A 17,332-nucleotide genomic window follows, 5' to 3' on the forward strand; every position below is an offset into this window, starting at 1 on the left:
GGGAGGAAGCCGGAGTTCCCCGCAGGGAACCCACGCAGTCACGGGGAGAACATGCAAACTCCATACAGAAAGATCCCGAGCCTGGGATTGAACCCAAGACTGCTCAGGACCTTCGTATCGTGAGGCAGATGCACTAATCCCTCTCCCACCGTGAAGCCTGCCTCAAAACAGCAGCTTGGAATTTGGGGGGAGGGGTTAATTTGGTAAGGGGTAGCGGGGGGTGTATATTGTAGCGTCCAAGAAGACTTAGTGCTGCAAGGGGTTCTGGGTATTTGTTCTGTTGTGTTACGGTGCGGATGTTCTCCAGAAATGTGTTCGTCATTCTTGTTTGGTGTGGGTTCACAGTGTGGCGCATATTTTTAACAGTGTTAAAGTTGTTTATACGGCCACCCTCAGTGTGACCTGTATGGCTGTTGATCAAGTATGCCTTGCATTCACTTGTGTGTGTGAAAAGCCGTAGATATTATGTGATTAGGCCGGCACGCAAAAGCAGTGCCTTTTAGGTTTATTGGCGCTCTGTACTTCTCCCATACGTCCGTGTACACAGTGGCGTTTTAAAAAGTCATACATTTTACTTTTTGAAACCGATTCCGACAATTTCCGATATTACATTTTAAGGCATTTATCGGCTGATAATATTGGCAGCCCGATATTATCGGACATCTCTTAAAATAATAATAATAATAAATAAAGTAATAAACCACGGACAGCTGCATTCTCAATGGCTTTGAAGCTATAGCAACCCACAAACACACAAAAGGCTCGTCAACCACCAATATTTTAATTGTGATTCATTCAGGGCTAATTTGGATATCAGTTTCTCCTACATGTATATATTCCCAAAAAATATTGGACAAAAAAGTTTTCCCGCAATGTTGCAACTTTATTTTTCTAAAAAACAAAACAAAAAAATACTTAACAATATAAAAATTTGACTTTGTTTATGTAATATGGCATACGTTTTTCTTTTAAAAAAATCCAAACTTTTTTCTTAAAATAATTTCTAAAAATATTTCTACACAGTTCTTGTAAAATAACTTCTATCACAATGTGTTTTTCCTACAAAAAAAAACAACAAAAGCACTTTTTACAATATATTTGACTTTAATCCTGTTAATTGGCATATTTACTTTCTTGTCACAGTTGAACTTTTTTCCTCAAAATATTACCAGTACTTTTTTTTTTTAAATACTTTTTTTTCACAGAATATTTGACTTTACTGTTGTAAAATTACCTAATTTTGTCTTATAAAATTAAAACAAAATTCTGACAATAGTCCAATAAATCATTAGCGTATTTTTCGGACTATAAGTCGCAGTTTTTTTCATAGTTTGGCCGAGGGTGCGACTTATACTCAGGAGCGACTTATGTGTGAAATGGTTTACACATTACCGTTAAATATCAAATAATAATATTTAGCTTATTCACTTAAGAGACTAGACGTATAAGATTTCATGGGATTTAACAATTAGGAGTGAGAGATTGTTTGGTAAACGTATAGCATGTTCTATATGTTATAGTTATTTGAAGGACTCTTACCATAATATGTTAGGTTAACATACCAGGCATTGATTGATTGATTGATTGATTGATTGATTGATTGATACTTTTATTAGTAGATTGCACAGTAAAGTACATATTCCGTACAATTGACCACTAAATGGTAACACCCGAATAAGTTTTTCAACTTGTTTAAGTCGGGGTCCACGTTAATCAATTCATGGCACCTTCTCCGTTGGTTATTTATGCCCGTTGTTCACTATTCTTTATTTACTTTAAATTGCCTTTCAAATGTATTATCTTGGTGTTGGGTTTTACCAAATAAATTTCCCCCAAAAATGCGACTTATACTCCAGTGCGACTTATATATATTTTTTTCCTTCTTTATTATGCATTTTTGGCAAGTGCGACTTATACTCCGGAGCGACTTATACTCAAGAAAAATGTGGTATATGAAAACGTATTCTCGCCCAGCTATAGTCTGGGTGAGGCCGAGCTTCAGAATGAATGTTTGAACAATGTGCTTTCATCCAGAACTTTAGATCTAAAGTCTGCTTAATTAGCACTGTTGTTGATGGGGAAGGGATCCAGGGTTAGATAGATAGATAGATAGATAGTACTTTATTTATTCCGTCAGGAGAGTTCCTTCAGGAAAATTACAATTTTCAGCACAATCCCATTCAAGATCAGACAAACATTACAGGGAGACAGAACAGGATCGCTGACGGGTCTGCCGGCTTCCAGCGCCCCTTACAAAAAAGATGACATACAGGTAAACAAGGGGGGTGGGGGGGAATAGAAGATTAAAATAAAATTTAAAAATCGGTCTTAGCCTAGGCCCTGGAATGGGGGTGCAGACTGAGGCCAAGGGGAAAAAATAAATAAATAAATAAATAAAATCGGATCATGTGACTGGCTTCCTCATTATCTCTCAAAATGGCTCAGGAATCTCTGTGAAAATGACACTATTTTGATCATATCTATTTATTTTTAAATTTGTAAGTATTTAGGTGTCATAAATCAAATGTTTATATATATATATGATAATAGGTTAAAAGTAGAGGTGACTTGTTTTTCCAATACACTGCTACTTTAAGTAGAGGGCCACAAAATATGTATGGGCTGCAAAAGTTTGAGACGTCTGATTGATTGATTGAAACTTTTATTAGTAGATTGCACAGTACAGTACATATTCCATACAATTGACCACTAAAGGGTAACACCCGAATAAGTTTTTCAACTTGTAAATCAATTCATGGTGTACTCAAACTCGCCTCAGAAAACTCTTGGCTCTTTAAGTACCATATTGATGACCAACGTTTCAATTCAGTAGCGCAGTAGGCATGAATGTTCAATAAAAAACAAGGAAGAGGTTTTAGTTAAGAAGTACAGTATATGTCATATTTTTCGCCACTGTAACATTACACACCATTTGAACAGTAACATTGTGTTTGAATATTTAATAACGTGATTATTGGCAGCCATCCTCTCAAACTCAAAAAAACCCGCCATTTGAACAGCAAATTTTATTACTTCAAGTAATCAAGCTTTTATTTAGGGACGGCGTGGCGCGATGGAAGAGTGGCCGTGCGCAACCCGAGTGTCCCTGGTTCAAATCCCACCTAGTACCAACCTCGTCACGTCCGTTGTGTCCTGAGCAAGACACTTCACCCTTGCTCCTGATGGCTCCTCCTTGGCGCCTTGCATGGCAGCTCCCTCCATCAGTGTGTGAATGTGTGTGTGAATGGGTAAATGTGGAAGTAGTGTCAAAGCGCTTTGAGTACCTTGAAGGTAGAAAAGCGCTATACAAGTACAACCCATTTATCATTTATTTGTCGCTTGTCAATCATTGCCTCTAAACTTAAAGGGGAACATTATCACCAGACCTATGTAAGCATCAATATATACCTTGATGTTGCAGAAAAAAGACCATATATTTTTTTAACCGATTTCCGAACTCTTAATGGGTGAATTTTGGCGAATTAAACGCCTTTCTATTTATCGCTCTCTGAGCGATGACGTCAGAAGGTGACGTCACCTAGGAAATAAAGCCGCCATTTTCTCAAACACATTACAAACACCGCGTCTCAGCTCTGTTATTTTCCGTTTTTTCGACTATTTTCTGGAACTTTGGAGACATCATGCCTCGTCCGTGTGTTGTCGGAGGGTGTAACAACACTAACAGGGAGGGATTCAAGTTGCACCCCCGGCCCGAAGATGCCAAAGTGGCAAGAAATTGGACGAAATTTGTTCAAAATACGAGGGTTTGGGGAAAGCCGACGAAATAGTCAGTCGTTTGTTCCGCACACTTTACCGACGAGAGCTATGCTACTACAGAGATGGCAAGATTGTGTGGAAATCCTGCGACACTCAAAGCAGATGCATTTCCAACGATAAAGTCAAAGAAATCTGCCGCCAGACCCCCATTGAATGTGCCGGAGTGTCTGCATATTTTACCGGCGATGCTAAGGCAGACATGGCACAGAGATGTATGGATAACCTGCAGATGCATTTCCAACGATAAAGTCAACTAAATCACAAAGGTGAGTTTTGTTGATGTTGTTGACTTATGTGCTAATCAGACATATTTGGTCGCAGCATGACTGCCAGCTAATCGATGCTAACATGCTATTTAGGCTAGCTGCATGTACATTTAAATGGGTTGTACTTGTATAGCGCTTTTCTACCTTCAAGGTACTCAAAGCGCTTTGACACTACTTCCACATTTACCCATTCATACACACATTCACACACTGATGGAGGGAGCTGCCATGCAAGGCGCCAACCAGCACCCATCAGGAGCAAGGGTGAAGTGTCTTGCTCAGGACACAACGGACGTGACGAGGTTGGTTCTAGGTGGGATTTGAACCAGTGACCATTTGAAACTATATTTTCATCCAGGGTTTCCCTCCACCCAGATTTAATGCCAAACAAACATTTACCAATCGGCGGATTTAAGTCGATCCAGTGTCACAAGATGCGAAACTTCCGATCGTTGGTCTGCACGTTGTACCGGCGATGCTGAGGCAAACATGGCCGAATAGCGTCAATAGCTATTCGCTCAATAGCTTCAGTTTCTTCTTCAATTTCGTTTTCGCTATCTGCCTCTATACTCCAACCATCCGTTTCAATACATGCGTAATCTGTTGAATCGCTTAAGCCGCTGAAATCCGAGCTAATGTCGCTATGTCTTGCTGTGCTATCCGTATTTGCATCACTGGATGACGTCACAGGAAAATGGACGATGGCTTCACAGATAGCGAAAATCAGACACTTTAAAGCTTTTTTTAGGGATATTCCGGGATGGGTAAAAAACTTTAAAAAATTAAATAAGCCACTGGGAACTGATTTATATTGGTTTTAACCCCTCTGAAATTGTGATAATATTCCCCTTTTTTGACCCCCACCTCTTCTCTGTGTGTTGCCGTTCACATGTTACCTGTTAGGGGGCGCTGTTGTGTCTTCTTATACATTGTGTTCTGCGTTTAGGTGGACCCAAGCTGCCATCTTTTGGGGATGGTCACCTGGGCAGTGTGGGCAAGGAGTCACGCGCTCAGACTCTGCAGAAAGGTCAGTGGCCAGCAGGGGGCGACATATGTTGAGGCTAACAAATACACACGGTTTAACACAAATGTTGGCGTGTTTCTACACGTTCTTTAACATGGATGTTTGTTTATGTTTTCCGAATGTGTGTGTCTGCAGCCAAGCAGCACATCACCACGCTGGGCCACCAGCTGCAGCTCAGCCGCCACTGTCTAGACACCGCCTTCAACTTCTACAAGATGGCGCTTGCCAAGCACCTGACGTGCGGACGCAAGTCGGCGCACGTCATCGCCGCCTGCATCTACCTGGTGTGCCGCACCGAGGGAACGCCGCGTATCCTTCTCGCCGTCACGGCTGTCGGTCATCATGTGCGCCTCATCACTCGGCTGATGACCGGCTGTCTTTTTCTTGAGTCGTCACATCCTGTTGTTCTGAAGTGATGAACATTCCCCCTGGGTTCCTTTTGTGCGATTGGACTTAACCGGCCTTCATCAGACATGCTTTTGGACCTCAGTGACATCCTGCAGGTAAGATTGTCTCCATTTGTCATTTGAAATATGGTCTTTGGACAGAAATGTTTTGATGGGTCTGGCTTTTAAGTTGTAGTTCATGTTTTTGTCCACTTGAGTGTGCTGTTGATGCACTCAGCTACCTTATGGACTCTTAGCATGTCATTGACTCCAGGATTTCCTCTTAGATTTGCTGAGATATCAAACATCCTTTACAGAAAGTATTTACAGTGCTTCAACAGTAGTAATAATATCAATAATGGATTAGATTTTATATCACGCTTTTCTATTATTAAATATTTAAAGCGCTCACAGAGAAGCGGGAACCCATCCTTCATTCACACCTGGTGGTGGTAAGCTACATTTGTAGCCACAGCTGCCCCGGGGTAGACTGACAGAAGCGAGGCTGCCAGTTTGCGCCTACGGCCCCTCCGACAATCACCTATCATTCATTCACCAGTGTGAGCGGTACCGGAGGCAGTGGTGAAGTGTCCTGCCCAAGGACACAACGGCAGCGAGTTGGATGTCAAGAGGCGGGGAGCGAACCTGCAACCCCTCAGATTTCTGGCACGGCCGCTCTACCCACTACGCCAGGGGTGTCAAACTCAAATACAGAGTGGTCAAAATTTAAAACTGAACAAAGCTGCGGGCCAAGGTTGAACAAATTAACCTTTTAATAGGGACCCAAACAAGTTTTGCAATGAATATTGAACAAGCAAGGCTTATATAGGGCAGCACGGTGGTCCAGGGGTTAGTGCATCTGCCTCACAATACGAAGGTCCTGAGCAATCTTAGGTTCAATCCCGGGCTCGGATCTTTCTGTGTGGAGTTTGCATGTTCTCCCCGTGACTGCGTGGGTTCCCTGCGGGGACTCCGGCTTCCTCCCATGGAACAGGCAGAGCTTATATAACGTAATAGTGCAAAATCAACTTTCAAAAAACAAACGAAAAAACATCAGTGGTATATTAAATAAAATGTAATTAAAAAAATAAATGCCTCTTTTCTATTTGCAGCCTTCTGAGGTAAATATCAACATTAACTTTTTCCAGAAGCTAATAAATTTGAAAATAAAATAAAAATGAGGTGGGCAGGGTTTGGTGGTAGCGGGGGTGTATATTGTAGCGTTCTGGAAGAGTTAGTGCTGCAAGGGGTTCTGGGTATTTGTTCTGTTGTGTTACGGTGCGGTTGTTCTCCTGAAGTGTGTTTTGTCATTCTTGTTTGGTGTGGGTTCACAGTGTGGCGCATATTTGTAACAATGTTAAAGTTGTTTATATGGCCACCCTCAGTGTGACCTGTATGCCTGTTGACCAAGTATGCGTGGCATTCGCATTTGTGTGTGTGAAAGCCGCATATATTATGTGACTTGACCAACACGCTGTTTATATGGAGGAAAAGAAGACGTGACGACATGTTGTAGAGGACGCTAAAGGCAGTGCCTTTAAGGCACGCTCCCAATATTCTTGTCCGGGTGGAAATCGGGAGAATGGTTGCCCAGGGAGATTTTCAGGAAGGGCACTAAACTTCGGGAGTCTACCGGGAAAATCGTGAGGGTTTGGCAGGTCTGAGTATTAGCAGTAAATGTGGTGTTACCGGCAGGCCAGCTCTAATGTTAATTTGATATTGCCTCAAGGGCCAAATGAAATTAAACGGCGGGCCAGAGTTTGACACCCATGCACTACGCCATACCGCCATGTTGTTATGTTACAGCCTTATTTTCAAAATGCAATACATTATTTTTTGTCCTCCAAATTCTACACAAAATACCCTATACTGGCAATGTGAAAAGGTTATTTTTAGATTTATGCAAATTTATTACAGAACAAAATCACATTTACATAAGTATTCATAGCCTCTGCTCAATACTTTTGTTGATGCACCTTTGGCAGCAATTCCAGCCTCCAGTCTTTTTGAATATGTTGCAACGTGCTTGGCTCACCTATCTTTGGGCAGTTTGGCCCATTCCTCCTTGCAGCGCCTCTCAATGAGAAGTGTTTGTTTTCACCCCGGATGTCTCTGTACATGGCCGCATTCATCTTTCCCTCTATCCTGACTCGGTATGATGTTTGTTAAGAAATTATCGTTTTCTATGCCATTATCGAATCCTCTTATCGATTCTCTTGTCGAATCCAGATAGGTTGTTGCATATGGAAAAAAAACTAAATACTTGGTTTAACAAAAGCCTACTTTTATTTAATACATAAAATAAATAAATGTTAATGAATAAATATAATATTTATATGTATGTGAAGTGAAGTGAATTATATTTATATAGCGCTTTTCTCAAGTGACTCAAAGCGCTTTACATAGTGACACCCGGTGTCTAAGTTACTTTTAATGAACAAATAATATATATATAATAAATAGTATAATAAATAAGTATAATAAATAGATAAACTGTTGTTACCCCCCGCCCCCAAAAATAAAATAAATAAATATTGACAGTTAGTGCCGCTTTAAGTGTGCCACCTAAGAAAAATACATGCAGGGAAAGTCCTGCATTCATTTGTATTGTACAGCACTTCACATTTGAAACACATCTCAGAATAATGGTGTTGTTTACTTTTTGCACCATTACACGTCAGCAAAATACAATTGTTCACCTACTTGTATTCGTCTGTGTTTCACCATCATTCTCGTTAGCTTGCGAGTAATGTTGTTACTCTCCTCCTCATTCATCTTGCTGCGCTCTGCGTCATACCTCGCCGTGGTAAACGGGTTAACGCTCTGTGCTACAAGAGCAAACGCTGCCCTGGTCACTCTGGCTGTCATCATCTGAAATCGGATAACGTTAACATGATCTTAATTCCCGTCTTGCAAGCACTAGTTTATTAGACAGACCTGCAGACTCTGGAGTGGTGTAGGCTACAAATTACCGTTGACGTTATCAGACACATACATAAAGACTCACGTTAATGTTACCGTTAGCCACTGACTATGCTAACGTTACTGCAGTCCTGGTTGACATAAGAGGTAACATTATTTTGGCCTAAAGACTACAAGTGTGCAGATATGGAAATGAACCGGCAGCAGTTAACGTTAGTTACTCACCGGCACTATCACTGGGACTGCAGGTTGAAGCAGAGGAAGAGGGGCGTGAGTCATCATCTCTGTCGCTGCTTCTCCACGTGTCAAAGACACGACATGTTGGAGAACCTTCAGGTTATGTACGGCCTGAACATGTTTCGACATGTTTGTTGTACTGCTCCACTTACAGCAGACCTGAGCTTGCGGCCCGTTGAGCTTTTCAATCCGTTCCAACGGACATTCCCAAATCCTTTTTTTAGATCTTTAAGATGGAAAGTGTCGCTGCCATTATGATGTGCACTCATGTTTTCTAATGAGCGAAACTCTTCAATGCTTGGAATTTGCGCTTATGGATGATATACTAGCTACTATGGTAATCTAATTAGTTACTATGGTCATCTAATTATCAATCAATCAATCAATGTTTACTTATATAGCCCTAAATCACTAGTGTCTCAAAGGGCTGCACAAACCACCACGACATCCTCGGTAGGCCCACATAAGGGCAAGGAAAACTCACACCCAGTAGGACATCGGTGACAATAATGACCCAGTGGGACGTCGGTGACAATGATGACTATGAGAACCTTGGAGAGGAGGAAAGCAATGGATGTCGAGCGGGTCTAACATGATACTGTGAAAGTTCAATCCACAATGGATCCAACACAGTCGCGAGAGTCCAGTCCAAAGCGGATCCAACACAGCAGCGAGAGTCCCGTTCACAGCGGAGCCAGCAGGAAACCATCCCAAGCGGAGGCGGATCAGCAGCGCAGAGATGTCCCCAGCCGATACACAGGCAAGCAGTACATGGCCACCGGAACGGACCGGACCCCCTCCACAAGGGAGAGTGGGACATAGAAGAAAAAGAAAAGAAACGGCAGATCAACTGGTCTAAAAAGGGATTCTATTTAAAAGCTTTAAATTAGTTGCTATGGTCATCTAATTAGTTGCTATGGTCATCTAATTAGTTACTATGGTCATCTAATTAGTTGCTATGGTCACCTACGTCACAGCAGCTCAGAGGAGGCACCAAGCGGGGTGAGCGAAAGCGTTTCCACAGACGCAGAAGGAGATTTTCACGACAAAGTTCTAAAGCTTAGTGATATATTCAATAGATTATAATACAATAGAAAGTACTTCATTGATCCCTGGGGGAAATTCACCAAACATCAGCTGTATCAGATTTTAGGTGGGTTTATTTTGTACCCTTTGCGCTCATGTTTCACTATTTGTTGCATTTTTGTTGCGTTTCACTTCATTGTAAAATATGTCGATCGAAGGGTGTGACTTCCGTGTGTTGTCAATATTCAGTGTTTTATCCTTTCTAGAAAAATAAATGATTCCTTATGTTTTTTAAGGCGGTCTGTCATAACGTTTTTAGCATTCAATCAGACATTATTGTGAGGTTTCGTATTAGTGATCCTAAAAATCTGATATATCGGCCCCCAGACACATATTTTTTCTCTAAATTTGGCCCCCGAGTCAAAATAATTGCCCAGGTCTGCCTTACAGGAAAGCCAAGTCTGGCAATAATTGCAGATAGCCGTTTCCTATTCCTTAGGAATTGTTTCTTTTCTTATCGAACAATCAAGAGAACCGGTTTTCCAACATCAATCAATCAATCAATCAATCAATCAATCAATCAATCAATCAATCAATGTTTATTTATATAGCCCCAAATCACAAATGTCTCAAAGGACTGCACAAATCATTACGACTACAACATCCTCGGAAGAACCCACAAAAGGGCAAGGAAAACTCACACCCAGTGGGCAGGGAGAATTCACATCCAGTGGGACACCTCAGATGTGGGCAACCCCACCCACCGGACACCTCAGATGTGGGCAACCCCACCCACCCCCCTCTAGGGGACCGAAAGCAATGGATGTCGAGCGGGTCTAACATGATACTGTGAAAGTTCAATCCATAGTGGCTCCAACACAGCCGCGAGAGTTCAGTTCAAGCGGATCCAAGACAGCAGCGAGAGTCCCGTCCACAGGAAACAATCTCAAGCGGATCAGCAGCGTAGAGATGTCCCCAACCGATACAGGCGAGCGGTCCATCCTGGGTCCCGACGAGCGGTCCATCCTGGGTCTCGACTCTGGACAGCCAGTACTTCATCCATGGTCATCGGACCGGACCCCCTCCACAAGGGAGGGGGGGACATAGGAGAAAGGAAAGAAGCGGCAGATCAACTGGTCTAAAAAGGAGGTCTATTTAAAGGCTAGAGTATACAGATGAGTTTTAAGGTGAGACTTAAATGCTTCTACTGAGGTAGCATCTCGAACTGTTACCGGGAGGGCATTCCAGAGTACTGGAGCCCGAACGGAAAACGCTCTATAGCCCGCAGACTTTTTTTGGGCTCTAGGAATCACTAATAAGCCGGAGTGTTTTGAACGCAGATTTCAACCCTAATCCTGACTAGTCTCCCTTTTGCTGAAAAGCATCCCCAGAGCATGATGCTGCCACCACCATGCTTCAACGTATTGATGGCATTGGCCTGGTGGCTAAAGTGAAGTGCTGTGAATACTTTCCGTATGCACTTTGTGTCTATCCTTTGTGCTAAGCGCTTGTGTAGCTGCTAGCTCCGAGTAGCCTACAGTATAGCCCAGCATGTTTATTTCGAGTCAATGACTTCACTAAAATACAAGAAAAGACCAAACGTGTGCTTATGGAGGACATTTAAAAGTTAACTGGCTGTCCAACTTTACACAAGTAAACACGCTGCATCACTGCCTGTATCGGCGTTCATATGAGAGATTTTAAATGCAAGCCGATATCATCCGATACGTGTTTTTTTGCTGATATTGGATGGGGACACACCCAATTTATACAATGTGGTCCGCAGGCTCCATCTAGTGGTGCGTGAAAGAATCATTTAAAGCACAGTGTTTTATTTTCCTATTTTGTAAACACAGTGTTACTGTTCAAACTGTGTGTAATGTTACAGTAGCCATACATTATAAATATACTTGTTAATTAAAACCTCTACCTTATTTTTAATGAATTCTTAGGCGCGCCTGTCTATTATTGTGTTTCATTTTGTGCTGGTAAAAATGATTAACGTGGAGTATGCAACCTTTGTTGGAGAATGTTTGGACACCGTTGACATAAAGTACTTCTTTTTGGTCTGGATTCTTGTTGTGACTAAGGCCGAGTCATGTGTGTGTAAGTTTAGAAGCACATGCTGATCAAGGGAGGGAGGAGGCACAGCTGGTCGGGGGTGTGCGTGTATTTTTATACGACCAACTGCTGGGAGTTTAAACACGGTCTGCGTATGTGACGGATCAATCAGTCGCACATGATGACATGAAGGCAGTGGAATATGTTCCATAGCTTACTCTTCTGTGACTAAGACGTCAAAACCTTCTTGATGGACTGTTGTGTCATCACTGATGTTTTCTTAAGTGTGCAAGGAGGCCGGTGGTTTTTGGATTCGACACGTTGACTCGCAAACTCAAGCTTAAAGGGGAACATTATCACAATTTCAAAAGGGTTAAAAACAATAAAAATCAGTTCCCAGTGGCTTGTTTTATTTTTCAAAGTTTTTTTCAAAATTTTACACCTGCCGGAATATCCCTAAAAAAAGCTTTAAAGTTATTAATTTTCGCTATTTGCGATGCGACTTTCCATTTCCCTGTGACGTCATACAGTGCTGCCTATACAAACAACATGGCGGTTACCACAGCAAAATATAGCGACATTAACTCGGATTCAGACTCGGATTTCAGCGGCTTAAGCGATTCAACAGATTACCCATGTATTGAAACAGATGGTTGGAGTATGGAGGCAGATAGCGAAAACGAAATTGAAGAAGAAACTGAAGCTATTGAGCGAATAGCTATTGAAGCTATTCGGCCATAGCATTGGTGTACCTAATGAAGTGGCCCATAGCATTGCTGCCTTAATAGCATCGCCGGTAAAATGTGCGGACCAAACGATCAGGACTTTCGCATCTGGTGACACTGGATCAACTTAAATCCGTCGATTGGTAAGTATTTGTTTCGCATTAAATGTGGGTATCTAGTTTCAAATGTACATACAGCTAGCGTAAATAGCATGTTAGCATCGATTAGCATAGCATGTTAGCATTGATTAGCTGGCAGTCATGCTGCGACCAAATATGTCTGATAAGCACATAAGTCAACAACATCAACAAAACTCACCTTTGTGATTTTGTTGACTTAATCGTTGCAAATGCATCTGCAGGTTATCCATACATCTCTGTGCCATGTCTGTCTTAGCATCGCCGGTAAAATGTGCAGACACTCAATGGAGGTCTGGCGGCAGATTTCTTGCCAGTGGTGCAACTTGAATCCCTCCCTGTTAGTGTTGTTACACCCTCCAAGAACACACCGACGAGGCATGATGTTTCCACGGTTCCAAAAAATAGTCGAAAAAACGGAAAATAACAGAACTGAGACCCGGTGTTTGTAATGTGGAAATGAAAATGGCGGGTGTATTACCTCGGTGACGTCACGTTCTGACGTCATTGCTACAAGACCGATAAACAGAAAGGCGTTTAATTCGCCAAAATTCACCCATTTAGAGTTCGGAAATCGGTTAAAAAAATACATGGTCTTTTTTCTGCAACCTCAAGGTATATATTGACGCTTACATAGGTTTGGTGATAATGTTCCCCTTTAAGGCAGAAAAAACAAAAATGTTCTAAGATAGAACCTAATCGCTTGCTCACGTTTTGTTTAGTGCTTACGAGAGAAAAACATTTGGATGGAAATGATGTTTTAAGTTTTCAGTGTGATTATATGTAGGACGGGGCGACATATCGAATATACTCTGTGTCACGGGTTTGTCTCTGTACAATATAGAAAATGACGATATCGTGATATTCGAGTATACGTCCTCAGGCAGTTACTTTTAGCTGCGGGCATTACACTACAGGCTCTTCCCCCTCTTTCTTGTCTCCTCACAGAGATAAAACAAGCACACCTTCTTACAAACGTCACATACTGTCACGTGTGTAACGTCGCACGCCCTCGCGCAGCAGAGAGGTAGGGGCATGGGTAACATTAGCTGTGAAGCTAGCGGAATGCTAATACGAGAGAAAGAAGGTGCGAATCTGGTAACAAGTAGGGGTGTAACGGTACGTGTATTTATATTGAACCGTTTAGATATGGGGGTTTTGGTTCGGTTCGGAGGTGTACCGAACGAGTTCCACACGGATATATTAAGTAGCGCACTGCATGTTGTGCGAGGCACCATGAATTGATTTACGTGGACCCCGACTCAAACAAATTGAAAAACTTATTCGGGTGTTACCATTTAGTGGTCAATTGTACGGAATATGTACTGTACTGCGCAATCTACTAATAAAAGTTTCAATCAATCAAAAAAAAAATACGGCATGTTAGCAGCGACCGGGCTACGATAGCCTCCTCTTTTCACCGGATATGTCCTCTTTTGCAGGGCTGTCCGGGTGGAGTTTCTTAAATGCCTCAAACGTCCGGCATTGTAAGTTAGGGTTGCGTGTATTTTCAATGTACGTTCAGGGTTAAGAAGGGGTTCAAAACAAAACAAAAAATTGTTCGCGCAGCAGCAACATACGTGAGGACGGGGCCGAAAGCGAGAGAGTAATGATAAACGCGCATGTGTCGCCAGGCTCTGCTTTTTATCCATTGATTTATCAGATTTTATTTTTTATTATCTATACCAGGGGTCCTGGGTATGACGTTAAATTACATCCAGGCATGAGATGGGAGGTTGTGTGTGGGGTTAGTGAGTCCCAACTAACGTCTATAAAATGCACACAAAGAACTGTTTGCACCTTCTCTTGTGACTGGCGAGCAGTCCACGCCATAAAGCTGAGCGGGTCCCTAGGTAAATGGGGCGCGGACAACAAAGGACAGACTAAGTTCAACAGCCCAGTAAGGCAATTAGTCTAGGAGAAGGATCTCTGATATAAAATACCCCTTCCAGCCCGCACCAAGCCAGCGTGGAAGGTGTAGGCTAATAACCAGCATGAAAAGTACGCCAAATGGCAGAAACATGCTGAGGCTTTCGTCCAGCAGTGGACTGACAACGGCTGATGATGTTGATAGCGGGGGTGTCAAAAGTGTGCCCCAGAGGCCATTTGCGGCCCACAGCCAATGTTTTCAAGGCCCACGGCATATTCTAAAAATACTATTTAAAATAAACAAAAACATAAACAAAAGTGAAATAAAAAGGCTAAATGTAATTTAGAAAAAGTTGCAATGTTGACCAATAAAACAAAGCTGTTATTTTTCTTTCAAACTGTCATTGCTCAAAACATAATATTGAATCAAAATCAATGTTATTATGAATTATTGACCTATCCAAGATCCCCATTACTTCACATCAAATATTCCACTAAGAAAAATATTTTTAGTGGGAGATTTTGCAAATTTTTAAAATAAATAACCCAAAAATGTATATTTGTACCGAAAATTAACCGAACCGTGACCTCTGAACCGAGGTACGTACCGAACCGAAATTTCTGTGTACCGTTACACCCCTAGTAACAAGTGAAGTAAGAATTAATTCCCAAGAAAACCAGCACAGAGTCCATCGTCTGGCGGTAGTTTGGCTTCAAGTGGCAAGATGTCGAACAAGTATGTGGCAAAAGCCAAAAGTAGCACCATTGCTAATTTTTGGCATAAGTTGAAAAGTCAGCCGCTACAGAATAAAGAGTGCTTGAAACTCCGCATATCAACATCTCCGTTCAGTGCCACACCCACAAAATGCCCAAGCAACCATTTCCACATCAACACCATATGAAAAAAATAGTCAAGAACAGAAGAAGATAACGTCCACAGGAACCTACCACATAGCGAAGGACATACACTATTTGATTTCCTATTATGCAGCTCATTTTTATTTGACAGTTGATGAAATATCTTGTGTGACATCATGCACAAAAGTGCACTTTATTTGTTTCAAACTATTGTAGCGGCGTTCTGTACAAAAATTGCACTTTAATTTAGTGTTGTTTTGATATGTCATCTTAGTGACATCATGCACAAAAGTGCACTAATAGCTTGTTTTAAAATGTCTCTGGCAATCTTGCACTTTCTGTTTTGAAATTACATTAATGTTTGTGCCACTTTTTAATAGATAGTACTGGATTCCTTCAGGAGAGTTCCCTGAATAAATACAGTTTTGCTAAATTGACTTAGTTGTTATTTCCCTTCCTGCATGAAAGTTTAAAAGGAGCATATATTAATGCAGTATGAACAAGAATGTTTTAATTTAGATACATAGAATCATCATACTGCTGTGATTATGTGCATAAAGTGTTCATTCAAGGCTAAGGAAAAATATCGTGACATGGCCCAAAAATATTGAGATATTAATAAAAAGCCATATCGCCCAGCCCTAGCAAATAGATTAAGAAAAGTCTGGAGCACGGGTGTCTAAACTTTTTGACATTGGGCTAATAAATATTTAAAAATATATAACCTATACCAGGGGTCACAAACCTTTTTGAAACCAAGAGCTACTTCTTGGGTACTGATTAATGCCAAGGGCTACCAGTTTGATACACACTTAAATTGCCGGAAATTTACCTTTAACAAATAAATTGATATATATAAAAAAAAGGGGTATTTCTGTCTGTCATTCTGTCGTACATTTTTTTTCCTTTTACGGAAGGTTTTTTGTAGAGAATAAATGATGAAAAAAACACTTAATTGAACGGTTTAAAAAGGGAGAAAACAGGAAAAAAATGAAAATCAAATTTTGAAACATAGTATATCTTCAATTTCGACTCTTTAAAATTCAAAATTCAACCCCAAAAAAATGAAGGGAAAAACTAGCTAACTCGAATCTTTCTGAAAAAATTTAAAAAAGAATTTATGGAACATAATTAGTAATTTTTCCTGATTAAGATTAATTTTAGAATTTTGATGACATGTTTTGAATAAGTTAAAATCCAATCTGCACTTTGTTAGAATATATAACAAATTGGACCAAGCTATATTTCTAACAAAGACATATCATTATTTCTTCTAGATTTTCCAGAACAAAAATTTTAAAAGAAATTCAAAAGACTTTGCAATAAGATTTAAATTTGATTCTACAGATTTTCTACAGTTGCCAGAATAATTTTTTTTAAATTTTAATCATAATAAGTTTGAAGAAATATTTCACAAATATTCTTCATCGAAAAAAACAGAAGCTAAAATGAAGAATTAATTTAAAATGTATTTATTATTTTTTTACAATAAAAAAAAAAACTGATTTAAATTGTCAGGAAAGAAGAGGAAGGAATTTAAAAGGTAAAAAGGTATATTTGTTTAAAAATCCTTTTTAAGGTTGTATTTTTTCTCTAAAAATGTCTTTCCGAAAGTTATAAGAAGCAAAGTAAAAAAAAAAAATGAATTCATTTAAACAAGTGAAGACCAAATCTTTAAAATATTTTCTTGAATTTTCAAATTCTATTTGAGTTTTGTGTCTTAGAATTAAAAATGTCGAGCAAAGCGAGACCACCTTGCGAATAAATAAATACAATTTAAAAAATAGAGGCAGCTCACTGGTAAGTGCTGTTATTTGAGCTATTTTTAGAACAGGCCAGCGGGCGACTCATCTGGTCCTTACAGGCTACCTGGTGCCCGCTATACATATGTTGTTACATATTTATATGTTTGTGTATACATATATATTATAAAATTGTACATTAAGGGTGTGTGAATGTTTGACTTTTACGTTGTTTACTTCCGTGACAACCTCTTAAAAGTTTTGTAATCAATCAGAAATATCAAGCAGCTTAACTGCGGAAA

The 17,332-nt window shown here is 40.5% G+C and overlaps 1 protein-coding gene across 2 annotated transcripts in view; it reads left to right on the plus strand.

The window, feature by feature from the left end:
• Positions 1–17,332, plus strand: part of LOC133541952 (transcription factor IIIB 90 kDa subunit-like) — a 277,169-nt gene that overhangs the window by 8,293 nt on the left and 251,544 nt on the right. For both annotated transcript variants that reach the window (XM_061885688.1, XM_061885689.1), the window contains exons 3-5: positions 4,990–5,070; positions 5,203–5,376; positions 5,539–5,570. In XM_061885688.1, coding sequence (XP_061741672.1) covers positions 4,990–5,070; positions 5,203–5,376; positions 5,539–5,570 — 287 coding nt within the window. The remainder of the gene's footprint in view (positions 1–4,989; positions 5,071–5,202; positions 5,377–5,538; positions 5,571–17,332) is intronic.

The sequence above is a fragment of the Nerophis ophidion genome, linkage group LG24 (genome assembly GCF_033978795.1).
Source record: "Nerophis ophidion isolate RoL-2023_Sa linkage group LG24, RoL_Noph_v1.0, whole genome shotgun sequence".
NCBI classification, from domain to species: Eukaryota; Metazoa; Chordata; class Actinopteri; order Syngnathiformes; family Syngnathidae; genus Nerophis; species Nerophis ophidion.